The sequence below is a fragment of the Medicago sativa genome, chromosome 8 (genome assembly GCF_051527215.1).
Source record: "Medicago sativa cultivar Bolivia chromosome 8, Bolivia_mono, whole genome shotgun sequence".
Classification (NCBI taxonomy): Eukaryota; Viridiplantae; Streptophyta; class Magnoliopsida; order Fabales; family Fabaceae; genus Medicago; species Medicago sativa.
Window position 1 is genome coordinate 75,044,272 of NC_140756.1, and position 14,682 is coordinate 75,058,953.

At 34.5% G+C, this 14,682-nt stretch overlaps 2 protein-coding genes across 4 annotated transcripts; one reads left to right on the top strand and one right to left on the bottom strand.

The window, feature by feature from the left end:
* The first annotated feature begins 146 nt into the window (after positions 1 to 146).
* OZS1 (C4-dicarboxylate transporter/malic acid transport protein) lies at positions 147 to 3,027 on the top strand. The gene is made up of 3 exons (XM_085735450.1): positions 147 to 706; positions 1,552 to 2,360; positions 2,488 to 3,027. Exons 1-3 carry the CDS (start codon positions 209 to 211, stop codon positions 2,861 to 2,863), a joined length of 1,683 nt encoding a protein of 560 aa, XP_085591576.1. The 5' UTR covers positions 147 to 208; the 3' UTR covers positions 2,864 to 3,027.
* Positions 3,028 to 4,224: 1,197 nt separating this feature from the next.
* Positions 4,225 to 13,154, bottom strand: LOC146901500 (protein TPX2-like). 3 transcript variants are annotated; one of them, XM_085735452.1, is made up of 17 exons: positions 12,787 to 13,154; positions 12,559 to 12,693; positions 10,408 to 10,549; positions 9,972 to 10,077; positions 8,027 to 8,077; positions 7,660 to 7,757; positions 7,485 to 7,560; positions 7,332 to 7,394; positions 7,083 to 7,166; positions 6,854 to 6,903; positions 6,693 to 6,768; positions 5,756 to 5,818; positions 5,250 to 5,312; positions 5,017 to 5,094; positions 4,876 to 4,926; positions 4,629 to 4,705; positions 4,225 to 4,512 (listed from the first exon to the last, which is right to left on the bottom strand). In XM_085735452.1, the coding sequence occupies exons 1-17, from the start codon at positions 12,977 to 12,979 to the stop codon at positions 4,494 to 4,496; spliced, it is 1,425 nt and encodes a 474-aa protein (XP_085591578.1). In that variant the 5' UTR covers positions 12,980 to 13,154; the 3' UTR covers positions 4,225 to 4,493. The 3 variants fall into 3 exon arrangements, 2 of the variants coding, with proteins under 2 accessions (XP_085591578.1, XP_085591581.1); XR_015022686.1 differs by lacking the exon at positions 4,876 to 4,926 and having other exon boundaries at positions 4,989 to 5,094; XM_085735455.1 differs by lacking the exon at positions 4,876 to 4,926.
* Between the last annotated feature and the right edge of the window lie 1,528 nt (positions 13,155 to 14,682).

A 14,682-nucleotide genomic window follows, 5' to 3' on the forward strand; every position in this document is an offset into this window, starting at 1 on the left:
CGTCCCATAACACCAACTCTTCACTCAAAGCAGTGGCTTAGCTTCCACAAACAAACCATCAACACAAAAAGTCACCTTTTCATGAGGTGCATGTGTCCCTCCCATTACACACATATAAAAAACTGTACCAACTATTTATTAAAACTAAGAATCCAAATTGAGCCAGCTTAATTATTTTGCTAAGCATAGGTTATAGCCAGAAAAAATAATGGACAAGAAACCTACTAATTCTTTCCAAACTCATTTTATGGACATACATGATGAAGTTTTATCCGAAGGAGACGAAGAAGGGACAATAAAAAACGAGGAAAATGAAGAGAAGAACTTAAATAAACCAACAACGAGAGCTCGAGAAACGAAGAGAAACCATAGAAGTATTAACAGACAATTTTCACTTGAGACAGGTTTTTCTGTTCTCAACAGAGAAAGAAAAGGTAAAGATGAGAGAAAGGTTTTGACAAGAAGTGGAACCAGCTTAGGAGGGGCAAATAGGTTTGGTTTGGAAGGACAGAAAAGAGATTTCAGTATCTTTAAGACGAAATCTACGCTTAGTAAGCAGAATTCTTTGTTGCCGAGGAAAGTAGAGAAGGAGTTGGAGTCTCAGAAGATTAATGGTGCTGGTGTGGATGATGATTCTGTTAATGCAAGTGTTCCTGCTGGTAGATACTTTGCTGCTCTTAGAGGACCTGAGTTAGATGAAGTCAAGGTGAGACACTGCTATATATGTTGTACACTTTTACCTCAACTTGCATGCATGCATGTTATCTAGCTCTATGATTTATATCTTTATATAGATTCAGTTTAGTCCTGAAATTAACTCTAAAGAGATTAACATGATCGGATATTTTATATTTCAAAAATCATTTTGAAATTTCGTTGATGTCACATATCAAATTGTCAAACACCTATAATTTTAGAAGCTAAATTTGTGATTCATTCATATTTTCTTATTTCAACTTACTCTGATTCATCCATTTTCCTATAACCTTGTGAAAGTTGTAATCAATGAAATTAACTATAATGAGCAAAATCATCAACCGAAATAACATAATTATTTTTAAGCAAAACAATTCATTGATATAAATTTGGGGCTAAAAACAGGTGTCACCACTCACCAACATCGTGTAGCACAAGTAATAGATACTTCGGCTCGTTAATGTGGTTGGAGGTCTGACCTTGATTAGCGCGTATGAAAAACATTTAGAAGAGGTCAAACACTTAAAATAAATCTCAGATATCTTAAGAACCTAGTGTACATGGTTGTGCACGAGGATACCTTGGTTTGCCAAAAAAAATATAAACATGTGTGTCAAAGTTTAGCAATACAAAATCTGAGCTTAGTATCAATTATCAAACAATACACGACCGAGACAAAATCCTTAAATATGCTTGGTCTAAGTTATTGATTCCACACCCGAAAGGAAAACTACCAAGCTAAAAGGATACTTACATAGTTGTAATTGAAATATTAAAAATTGCATTTCAGATCAAATACCACCACTAGATATGCATGTGTATGATCAATTAATGTTGTGCATACATTTGATACAGGACTATGAGGACGTCCTTCTCCCTACCGATGAAAAGTGGCCCTTTCTCCTTCGGTTTCCTATCGGATGTTTTGGTATCTGTCTAGGACTAAGCAGCCAAGCGGTTCTGTGGCTTAACCTGGCAACAAGCCCTGCCACAAGGTTTCTCCATGTTTCTCCGGATATAAGTTTTTTAATATGGCTGTTATCCTTAGCAGTGCTAATAGCAGTTTCTATTACCTACATTCTCAAATGCATATTCTACTTTGAAGCAGTCAGAAGAGAGTATTTCCATCCAGTTCGAATCAACTTCTTCTTTGCCCCTTGGGTTGTATGCATGTTTTTGGCCATCTCTGTACCCTCCAGAATAGTCCCAAAACAAACCCTTCACCCTGCCATTTGGTGCACTTTCATAGTACCATATTTTCTTCTTGAACTCAAAATATATGGCCAGTGGCTTTCTGGAGGCAAACGACGTCTGTCTAAGGTTGCAAATCCCTCTAACCATCTTTCTGTATCTGGTAACTTTGTTGGAGCAATTCTAGCTTCAAAAGTGGGTTGGAAAGAACCTGCTAAGTTCTTTTGGGCTGTTGGCTTTGCACATTACCTTGTGGTATTTGTTACATTGTATCAGAGATTACCAACAAGTGAGACATTGCCTAAAGAATTGCATCCTGTGTACTCCATGTTTATTGCCGCTCCTTCTGCGGCTTGTATTGCTTGGCAGAGTATCTATGGAGAGTTTGATGGGATATCCAGAAATTGCTACTTCATTGCCTTGTTTCTCTACATTTCCCTTGTCGTCCGGATCAAATTCTTCACTGGTTTTAGGTACAATATTTTCACCATCAAAATACAATTCAACTTTGGTTAAATTTCAACAATCTAGATTTTGGGAAAACAGAGTTTACATGATTTAAGGGGTGCAAAGAATAACTATGTATTTTTTAATTGACAGGTTTTCAGTGGCGTGGTGGGCTTACACCTTTCCGATGACAACCGTGTCAGTGGCAACGATCAGGTATGCAGAGGCGGTCCCTGCCTACATAACTAAGGGTCTTGCTCTTGGCCTTGCATTTATGTCATCAACTATGGTTTCTGTTTTGTTTGTGTCCACTCTTCTGCATGCCTTCTATTGGCGCACTTTGTTCCCAAATGATCTTGCTATTGCTATAACGAAGAGGAAGAAAGGTGGGGAGAAGAAACCCCTGAAGAAGGCCTATGACATAAAGCGTTGGACAAAGAAAGCTCTGACCAAGAATTCAGAGAACAAAGATAATAGTAAGAATAATGGCTACAACAGCCAATGCGATAATAGCAGTGTCATGGCCTAGGATGAGTAGCACAATACTCCAATATTGCCATTACTATTCTAGTCTGGGATCAGCCGTGTCTTTATATTATCTTGAGCATATTATGCTCGACAGAGTTATATTTGAATGGTATTTGTGTTTAAAAAATTTGAAATGATTCATATATAGATTAGCTAATTGTCTAATTTTAGCTATTTCATTTGTTAGACTTTAGCTACCTCATCAATTTCTTTTAAATTAATCAGCACTCCGCTCATTGGTTAAGAGATTGATAGAAACAAAGGCACCAAAATCACCAAACTCAAAAGTCAACCAAGTGAAACCCATATGGTTATTGATCTGATCCATCAAAACTCGTGCAATTTGTTTTTGAGGAAACAATTCAATCATTAATCACATCATATTGATGTATAATGATTAAATAATTTTTTCTTTAATATGAAAAGTCTACAATATATGGTTAAACCAAACAAGAGTATATAAGGGGGATGTATTGGATTAGGATTCTAAGGGATTTTAAAAGACTTTTTAATTATGAAAAAGTCTTGTGGTATTCAATCAAGACTCTTTGCAATTTAAAAAAAGTCTTGTGGTATTCAATCAAGATTCTTTGTCATTTTAAAAAAGTCTCGAGGTATTCAATCAAGACTTTTCATCACTTAAAAAAAGTCTCATAGTATTCAAAATCATTCAAATTTCAAAAGATTGTTTAATAAATTAGATTTTGATGGATTTTGTGGGATTTTCTAGTGAAATTTTAACAAGAAAAAATCTTTCATGAAGATATAAGATTTCTTGGGATTGTTTTTCTTTAAAAGTTTTTCATATCTCTTTCTTATCCCTTCTTCCTTCTCTCTTCTCCCTTCCCTCTCTCCTCTCTTTTCTCCCTTCTCTCTTCGTCTCTCTCTCTCTCTCTCTCTCTTCTCCCTTCTCCTCTCTTTTCTCCCCTCTCTCTCTTCTCCCTCTCTCTCTCTCTCTCTCTCTCTCTCTCTCTCCTCTCTTCCCCCTCTCTCTATCTCTCATAAAAATAAAATAAAAAATAAGAGTATGTATTCAAAATATTATGATAGAGAGTGTGTTGTAATCATTTCTTTTCAATGAGTCCATAAAATTCATAAAATCTTTTGAAATCTATACAAATCCATAAAATCCTTTAAAATCTTATGATGTAATCCATTAAAATCCAAATTGAAAATCCTGATTGTCTTTTAAAATCATGAAAGTCATTAAAATCCTACAAAATCTTTTAAAATCTTTGAGACTTTTTTAAGCAAAAATTGTCCTTCAAAATCCTAATCTAATACACCCCCCTAAATTTCCTTCTTTTTTTATCAAATAAATTACTTTAAAAACAAAAGATAATCTTAAGAACAATGCAACTCTTGCCTTTAATGATTTACTTTCTCAATTGATTTAATCATTGTGAAGCTATGATCAGTATCAGTCAAATACAAGCTATGCACCTTGACATGTTAATTTCTAAAACTTTCTAAGATTCTTTTTACAGTAAGAACTAAGAACCATCTCTCATCAGAAAAGAGTTAGCCGTCTGTCAGGTTCAACTATGTACCATCAATCTACACATACATCAGCAGCAAAACTTCAAGTCAGATGCCCATACCAAAGCTGGTTGCACATTGCCCTCTCATTGTCACCGAATTCCCAAGCTCCTGGATCATTTCAGTTAGAAAGCGGAATATAAAAGGAAACCTTGTTCTTTTTGCAAGGGGGCATGAACAATCAAATGTGTTAATTAAACACGAAAAGTAGAATCAGTGGTAAATACCTCCTTCCACTTAACAGACTGTGGCAACCACCATTCCCATGATGAATTTGCTTTGTCCCAAAAGTGAAAGTCTTCTCCTACATGATTTGGATCAGCTAGATGATCAAATTTATCATACTTGGTGTAGCACTAAAGAATAGAAATATATTTTGCAAAGAACAAAAATATGAAAAGAATAGACAGAAGATTAGGGCTCAGCAAAATTCATGCTCTTCAGATTCAGACACTGCTATACTTAATAATTTACCTCTTGATCTGGACGAAAAGAATTTAATATATTTTCTTTTGAATCCTTGCCCTAAGAAACAAATGACTCAATACAATGCTAAGAGAAATGGAAAATAATCCAAAGAGAATTACATGTAATTCAAAATTATAGAGGGTAAACCTTTCTGCACATCCTGGATTGTTGAGGCAGTTTGAAATGAGATCCATTATTTGGCTGGCCTTCAGATGTCAGAGACAACTAACATCCAAGAAAGTAGAATGATTGAGAATAGTGGAAGTTGTGTATCGTTATCGTTATGATGCAAAAACACAAAATCTGCCCTATGTGGCACTAGAATTTGTTCAAGAAATTGCGTCAAGAAAAAAAGGTAGCTAAATAAAAGAAAAGTTCACCTTGCTAAATAGTTCAATAGGAAGGTTATGCTGAATCCCCTTTTCAGTGTGTGAATTAAATTCCTGTATGAATTGTAGCAATATGATTAATAAAATTTTATATCAGAAAAAATATAGGCTTAATAGCAGTTTTCGCCTCTTAACTTTCGCGAAGTTGCGATTTTGGCCCCCTAAGAAAAAAAACTACAAAACCGCCCCCTAAGTTTTGCAACTGTAGCAGTTTTGGCCCCCCAAGGCCAAAAAAAATAACACGTGGCACCTCACTTAGGGTGCCACGTCAGCGTAGACCGAGTCAAAATTGGCCTTGGGGGCCAAAACTGCCACAGGTGCAAAACTTAGGGGGCGGTTTTGTAGTTTTTTTTCTTAGGGGGCCAAAATCGCAACTTTGGGAAAGTTAGGGGGTTAAAACAGCTATTAAGCCAAAAATATAATAGGACAGTAAAACAATTTTCTATCTGGAAAAAATATAATAGGATGATAAAACCTATGATAAAAGTATGCCTCACCATTTGATCTGTTGTTTCCTTGTTGGTATGTAAAACACCAGCATGCTCTTTATTAGATAGTATCTGCATTCAAACATTTTGGAGTTAAATATAGCAAATCAATAAACAACAGGGGAATGAGAGATAAAACTAAGGCTCAAGTGTCTTTTTCATCTGTGCATGTATACCAATTTTTGCTTTTAGTCGATGGAAAAATCTCGTTTGTTTGTGATCCTTGAATTGTGCAAAGAAGAAGAAACCCTAATGCCATGCCATGCCATCAGCCAACTTAGATGTTATGTGGCTTCACTAATCTTTCATGTGGTGTATATATGGACATTTGTTAGTCCTGCTAGCATTTTCTTAATGAATGTTGAGGGTAAGGACCAAACTAAAAGCAAAAACTGGTATATGTGCAATGATAAAAACAATATTTGCACTCTACGACACTTCACAAAGTCTTTTTGGTCATCCCCTTCATAGGTAGCCCCTTTTGAGCCACCAACAACCATGCACGGATACCAATTGACAAGTATCCAAACAGTTGGGGAACCCTTCCTTAAAAGATAGCTCTCAGGAGGTAGAACCAAGTCTTTTTAATACTCTATCGAACATCTCACACTACTTGATGTGGGGCTTGGACCCCCATAATACCAAGTCTCCATCAGAATACTGTTCTAGAATATAACAGTTTGACAATAATAGGTCTAAGACTGAATGTTAAACTAAAAGAATGAAATAATAATCAATGTTTCATGATAAAGACATTAAATTATCAATTCAAGTTTTGTTACATTTATCATTGAAGTCTAAGATTGTATAAACAAATTTAAATGGAGAAAACATGGTTAAAATAAGAAATTTAAAATTATAACTCATCCATCATTTGAAATTTTATTCAAATGCATAGTTTACTCCACGTTATCTTTGCCAAAATTTATAAACGATGACTCATTACCTTATTAAGAGGCTGAGCTTTAAAAATATGATTAAAACCCAATCCATCATGCTTTGGGGCACCCATGGCAGTAGGCCTATAGAAAGATAGAATTCTGTATTAGCACCATAGTTTTGTGAATTGTCAAAGTTACAATGAGCTTTCATGATGGCATCTGTTACCTTCTGGCATCCTTGATTCTATGTTCAACAGAAGTATGCTGGTCCCAACCCTGCAACAAGAGAACTTGGTTTCTAAAAGGCCATTCATATCTATCATGTAACAAGAAAATAAACATAATATGCAAATACATCATAAAAAAGTAATAAATGTTTCTCCTATATAAACTTCAACTAGATATAAGAACATGAATGACATGCATGTGGTTAAAATTGTATCAACTAAATTGACCTTATCAGAATCATTGCAGTGATGTGAAGCTGAGGTAGCAGATGTGTGTTGTATGGCCCTCTCCGAAGTCTTCAAGTGAAATTCCTGAGAAGTTGACATAGAAAACATTGAGCTTCAATATTTTTAATGCTGAAAAAAACTGTTTTCCTGATTAATAGCTATCTCGGTTCTTCTCCTTTTTATAATAATGAAATTATGATATAGATGAGAGGATAGAAAGAAAGAAAGAAAAAAAAACTCTATTCTTACTCGAAATTCTGGCAAGCGTGGAGTGCTCCTTTTGGGAAGCGGCAAGGAAGGAGCATCGAGAATCTAGAATATGAACATAATTAGAGAAGATGATGGCAATTATGCATCAAAGTTAACCAGATTATAGCAATTATATCTACAGCATGTACTAACCCTCCTATTTAATGGGCGAGCTTTGAACCTGGGGGCAGCCACTGTCATGTGCTCTGCTTCTCCAACAATTTTGGGTCTGTTGAGCACAAATATTTCTCATTGTCTAATTTCTATTATCTCGAGGAAAATTTATCATCAAAATTTCATGAAATGCTACTCATCCAAAACCACAAACCTTATCCTTTGTGCTCTGTGTGCTGTTTTTAGGTCAGGCTCTCTGGGAATAGTAAGCTTCAGCTTGGAACAAGCAGAGTTTTGCTCAACATTTACAGCCTGAAACAGGCGAATGTATGAAGTGGATCAGGCAAATCTCTTTCACACCTTTTAAAAAACAAGACCCTTTACAAGATAGGAATCAGTCTGGGTATTCCCATTTGATGTTTTGGTATTCGATAGAGGACCCCTTAATCATTGAAAAATTTCCACTCAACAATAGTCCCGTATTAGGACAACATAAATAATACATTTTTTATTTCATACGAATAGAGTACTTGGCAATTTTGCCTAGGCAGGATTTAAGAAATATGCATTAGGATTCATACCCGCATAGGTTTCTTGTGCACAAAATTAGTTTGCTGCTTCGCATCAGTAACCTGTCATAGAGAAGATGGTAAGAATTTCAAATCCCGTCCAAAATAAATACGATAAAATATTATCTAAGCCCGATTAAACATGGGAAGCTAGAATATAATGCCACTCATGTATTTTGGTATGAGAACAACACAACCCATCTTGCCAGCCCAAATGACCCAGACTATTCTGATCAGGCTGGCGAGAAATAACTTGTTCTAACTATTGGGTCTTATTCAATGAACCAATATTGACAAAAGATGACTTTGGGCCAACCTTCGTATTACCTAGCCTAACCCATATATGTGTGTGAATATGTGTGTGAGATATTGATAGCTTTCAATGTAAGTTTTTTCTGATAGCTTTCAATGTAAGTTTTTGAGTCCAATCTTCTACTTCTAAAATCACACTTTTTTACAGTGATATAGTGCCGTTTTGCCTCTTGGTAATGTCCTAAAAGTGATATAGTGCCGTTTTGCCTCTTGGTAATGTCCTAATCTTGGTAATGTCCTAAAATGAGTCCAATCTTCTACTTCTAAAATCACACTTTTTTACAGTGATATAGTGCTGTTTTGCCTCTTGGTAATGTCCTTTTTTTACAGTGATATAGTGCCGTTTTGCCTCTTGGTAATGTCCTAAAAGTGATATAGTGCCGTTTTGCCTCTTGGTAATGTCCTAATCTTGGAAATACAATGATTATTTAGAATAGAATAGAGGGTGTTGAAATTTGGGGCCTAACTCATCCTTACAAAACCAGCTTGTAAGGTGAGGAGTGCCACCTCTTTATAAACTCTTCTCAAGAGTCCTATCTATCCGATGTGGGACTAAATCCACCCCCTCAAAGCCAACACAATGAAGGTGTTGGAGGCTGCAATGAAGGCAAACCAAAGGCCGCAATTTAGGCGACTAGGGGCGGACCGCAATAAAGGCGGAAAGTATGAACTTGATTCTTTGACCACTGCTATGTAAATGTGATGATATTATTTAGCATATATTTCAGATCAACCCCGTTCAATCTTCATTTGTGCATCGTTTGGATCTAGAGAAAGTGAATGGACGGAAAGTATGAAGGATGGAAAATTTCTTGAAAATTGGGTTTCCACTGTTTGGTTGGTGTGTCAGAGAGGAAAGAAAGTTTCATTTCAGTGGGTCCCACGCCAAAAAACCCTTCCTCTGAGATTGGACGGAAAGTAGGAAACCAAGAAATTTCAAATAAAATGACGATGCGTCGATGCAGTCCCTGCATTTGATGCCTAATTTTTAGTTCAAGTGCTCTGGATTCTCAAATTAATTGTGTTAATCACTACATGGCCTTCATTGTTCCAGTTTTATATTGTTATTGTATTTTGTAGATACAATATCTGTTTATTTTCTTTAGCAATATACCACCAATAGTCCAATATATATAAATATTCTATTTTAATGTAGGTATATTCATGTCATTTACTAAATACACTATCTTTCCTTTCAATTTCTTTCCACTTTCATTAATACCAAACAACTAAAATATCATCTCACTTTCCATTCATTTTCTATTCACTTTCATTCTTTTCACTATCTTTTCTCTTACTTCTTTCCTTCCACTTTCTTTTCTCATCCAAACAAACCATAGACGTCTGCATCATCCATTTTTTTCGAGTCTATGCTCTGGTTTAGGTCTAGAGAATTAGTCCAATAAAAAATTAGGGGCATGTGAGGAATAAACAAAACCCATTATAACCAATCCCACAACCATCCCTAAATGTTACAGGATGTTGGGCGTTATTTGGAACTTACAAAGAAATGCACAAAATTTTACTGCATTTAACACTCAACTTTATGATCAATCTCTAATCTAAACCGCAAACTAACAAATATAAACGCAGTTTCTTCAATGATTATAAATTTTGAGGAGGGAGAATATAAAAATTTACAGACCTTGCGCAAATGACCACCCTCTAGTTTTTGCCGTTTCGCAGCTTGGCTTTCTACTCCAGAGGACGTAGATAAATTCATTTCATTCTGAGTTAGTGGCTTCCGAAATCTGAGAATTGAAGAGTTGATGACATAACATTATGCGGGTTTTTAAAGCACCAGGAAGGTAAAGGAACAAATGTAATACTTGCTAAAAAAAAAATATGACTTCAAAAAGAATAAAGAATAAAATGCACACCCAAGTTGCCAGGCACTTAAATTGATACACCCGGTTGAGAAAAAAAAGACACTGTAGGAGAGTGCATTATTAACATGAAACATTTCAAAAGGAATAGCAATTTACAGCGCACTCTGCTACCACATACACCCCACCCCATGGGCTGCAAAAAAATCATGTCTATTTAACTATGAAGAAAGGATAAGTTGTTCCAATAATCACCTTGAACCAACATTTTTAGCTGGACGAATTTGCCCAGCCCGTTGAGTAGCTGTAGGTTTCATTAATGATGAACTCTTTGGCACGGCAGGTTTAAAATTAGAATTCAAACTGTTACCAGTTGCTTTGCTGCCACGTGTATGTCCTAGAAAAGAGAGAAATAGATGTCATGAAAAAGGGAAAATATACAAGCTGAGGTATAGGAAAAAGTATAGTGACATGTCTGTGTGTGTGTGTGTGGAGAGAGAAAGCTAGAGAATAGCAAACACATAATGATAGAAATAACAAAAGTAGAGTCTAAAACATGGTTATGCGATGCGTCTACATTAACACCTTAAGCATTTGGGAAAACTAGTTTTTGACATAGTTATAAATTTGATCCTTGAGTCGAAAATAATTCATAACCAAATCACATTTCAACAGAGCATAAAGTGGACTGATACATTCTTCCAATCTTGAACTTTTGGGAGAGTCAGTCCACAATGTCATGGAACTTCGGTTCATATAAAAAATTACCATGGTATGAGAAACAAATGCAATATGAGAACCTTCAACTGTAAATTGAGTTTACAGAACGGTATTGATGGTGCTGAAGTTGTAGTTGTGAAACTAACAAATTGATGGTTGGATTCACATAAGGATTGGAAGATGCTAAGACGCTAAACAAATCTACCGTCCTCTTGTTAGAACAAAGATCATCGTGTCATACTTATTACACATAGGTAATTGCAGTAGCCTTGTACCATCATCATATAAAATCCCAGCCATGAGATCTTTTAACCAAATGCTTTCAAATCTAACAATTATAAAGTAGAAGGCACCGTCAACAAGCAAAGAGTCGTAGCCGTTCTAACTAAACCCTAAAATAATGCGGAAAGTGTTTCTGAAATCATCAAATGTTAAGACAACTGTTTTAGGATATAAGCCCATTACAGAACAAACTTCCCCAATTTACTGCCTCAGTATTTTTGTTCATTTGGACCAATTACAACCAGTTATTTCTTCCAGCTGAATTGGCGTTTATACTGAGAACAAAATTACTCTTGCAGTTATTTACGAATGACGGTGAATAATTAAAACATTAGGCTAACACTTATGCAGATCCAAAGCAGGTACATTTTATTAGTAAAAACAGCATGGAAACACCTCAATACACATTCCATATGATTAATCACATGACTAAAGCACCAACACAGGGACCCTACCAGACCCATGGGAAAAGGGAAAAAAAAACGATTTCCAATCTCCTTCTAGTTCTTAAACACTAACAAAAAAAGGTGCATTACACAAACAATGATATAATAAGTCATTATATATATATATATATATATATATATATATATATATATATATATATATATATATATATATATATCCAATTCAGTCTCTGAAATTGTTGGACAGTATGAATCTAGTCCCCACATAATCAATTATCTAATATGACCCCTGAAATCCCAAGATACTAAGCAAGCCCATTCCTCCGGTGACATTTGCAGGGACTATAAAGACATTAAGTTGGTAACGTTGGTAATACATTTAAAATTAAGTGAATGATGTCATAGATGCATTTGATAGCAGATCAAGATACATTCCTACAATATTGCAATTTTAATCATCATTTCGAAATATTGATAATGTGGAGTACTCATTAGATATATTCCTTCAATTTCAAGGACCAAACTAGGTATTTCCTCTTTTATATCTTGATCCACGCATCAATTTCAGTGTAAAAATCATGTTTAGACTCAAAAACTAGAAATCCTAGCTTCTAGTTGGAATCAATTTTACTCGAGAGGAACCAAACATGACAAAAGAAACTCTACACCTCCCAGCTCTCAAATTTACACCTCCATAATCAATTATGGGCCTGTTTGGACCAGTTTATGAAAAATAGATTATGCAAATAAATAAACTTTTATGTTAATTTATAAGTTCCCACTAACGAAAATTATGTTTTTTCATAAACTATATTGAGATACTTATGAATAATACATAAAAGCTTATTTATTTGGGTAACATTGTTTTGCATAAGCTCAAAAATAAGTCAAGTCAAACGGATGGGCCCTCTGGGTGTGAAAGCAAAGATTAAAATGATAATGTGAGTAAGATTGTAGGATAATAGAGTAATTTGAAGAGAAGAAAGAAACAAGTTACCATTAACAGTGTCGGAAATTTCCATCTCAGAAGGAACAGTAGGACCATGTTGTTTAACATCATCAACCACATTTTCCGTACATTCAACATCGTCATAGTCAAATTCCTCTCTCACCGCTAACTTTGTCACAAAAGCTGAAACAAAAAAACAACATTTCAAAAAATAAAATAAAATAATTAAAAAAATGAATAATAATGAAAGAAATGAAGAAAAAGATGAAGACTAACGAGAAGGAGGGTAAGTAGGAGCATTTTGAAACCAAAGTTCAGCTTGAAGAGCTTCAGAAGAAGATTCGGGTTTAGTGAAATCAAAGAAACGTGCAGCGTCGAATTCGTATTCAAGATCAATTTCATGAGCTATGAAAACGTGTGGTATTTCAGTTTCTTCATCTTCTTCCATCATCATCATCGTCACCGTCATGAATGATTCGTAACGAGTTAACACTCAATTTATCTATCTATCTATCTGATTGTTAATACTGTGTCAGTGAAGTGGGTGAAGTCATAAACCGGTTTATTTTGTGGAGCCCCGAATCTGACCCGAATAATTGAAATGAAGCCTATGACCATAGAGACTTCTTCTGACTGCTCTCTGTCCTCTCAGAGTGTGAGAATGAGTTCATTTTTAAACGCCAAATTTCAATTTCTTTTCTTTTATTTATATATACTTTTTATTATTACTATTATTATTAATTTTTTTTTTTTTTATCGGGTTTGAACCTCGAACCCTTGCATATATTATGCATTGCCGTCTACCAACTGAGTTAAGCTCATGAGTAATTATTATTATTGTTAATAGCAAAAATATGAGTACTCACGTGTTTGTCTTTGTGTTTTTTATATTAGATTGACATATCTAAACAGTCAACTAGATCGGTCATTTTATAACATAAAGAATATTATTTATGTTTTTTATTTGTCAAGAATATTATTGATGTTTGACTATAGTGCTTATTTTTAATGGGAGTGTTTTTTGTGTGTTGTGAATAGGAAGGTGACTATTCTTGGAATTGAGAAGAAGGGAACAAAACGGAGAGCGCAAAGAGGTGGTTTTATATCATTATTATTTTTTGTTTTATATTGAGCCGGTGTCTCTAATTTGTAATTGTACCAACACAAAGTCACAAACACGATGTTTATGTTTACATAAACGAACAAAGATCCAAAATTTGAAAATGTTATAGGGAGTTTTTATGGGACCGATTTATGGTAACCAGTGCATGAAATTTGAATCAAAATAGAGTATAGGTATGGGTCACATTTTGGTAGTCTACTTTATTTGTTCTGAATACCCATGGCCGTGTGGGAAGCATGGAAGGTGAGGAATTCCGTTTGTTTTGTCTTTGGAGTATGATGTATCACTGCTCTGGTGGGTCCATGGGGTGACTATTGTTTTACTAGTACTCTCTTTTATAAATTTTAAAAAATATATTATTTATTATTTTTAAGGGAAAAAATATATTAATAAACAACTAAAAATATTATATATAAAAAAAAAATTAACAATAACAAAATTTTACTCTAAATAATAAAATTTGATTTTTTTATTTAAAGTTAATAATAAAACAAGTTAAATTTTACGATTTAAAGTTAAATCGTAAAATTGTAGATATGCTCTTTGATGTACATCACTTCATGTTTTATCATTTTGTTGAAAAGTGGATTGTGTTTTTTTTTTCTAAATATTATACTATTAAGATATGATAAAATATAATCATGTAAGCACAACTTAGTTGATAGTTGTTTTTTTTTTGTCAAGGAGTCTAGCAACTAGAGAAATTCACCTTAAAGGTGAATAAGTGGGGTGTCCGGGGTTCGAACACCGGCCCCTGCATATAGTGAGCTAAGCTCTTCCTTCAAAAAAAAAAAGTGAGCTAAGCTCTTGGGGACAACTTAGTTGATAGTTGTAAAAAAATACTATGCAAACGTTGGGTTTAAACATCGGACCCACCACTTCTCCACATTTCAAATGTGTATGTCTCATTCATTAAATTATTTAACAAAAAACAACATGATAAACTACAATTAAATATAAGCGTAAAAGTTATTTACACTATTGATGCATTATTATTAAATTAAACTTAATAAAAAAAGTCTTTGGTACATGTGTAGAGCTGTCAACAA

Excerpts from the sequence above, each read along its gene's own strand:
- OZS1 (XM_085735450.1), top strand. The coding sequence starts at position 209 with ATGGACAAGAAACCTACTAATTCTTTCCAAACTCATTTTATGGACATA. Across the intron at positions 707-1,551 it reads CTGAGTTAGATGAAGTCAAG|GACTATGAGGACGTCCTTCT; the intron begins GTGAGACACTGC and ends CATTTGATACAG. Across the intron at positions 2,361-2,487 it reads AAATTCTTCACTGGTTTTAG|GTTTTCAGTGGCGTGGTGGG; the intron begins GTACAATATTTT and ends TTTAATTGACAG.
- LOC146901500 (XM_085735452.1), bottom strand. The coding sequence starts at position 12,979 with ATGACGGTGACGATGATGATGATGGAAGAAGATGAAGAAACTGAAATA. Across the intron at positions 5,313-5,755 it reads AGGAAACAACAGATCAAATG|GAATTTAATTCACACACTGA; the intron begins GTGAGGCATACT and ends CAATTCATACAG. Across the intron at positions 4,706-4,875 it reads CTTTTCGTCCAGATCAAGAG|GAGAAGACTTTCACTTTTGG; the intron begins GTAAATTATTAA and ends CAAATCATGTAG.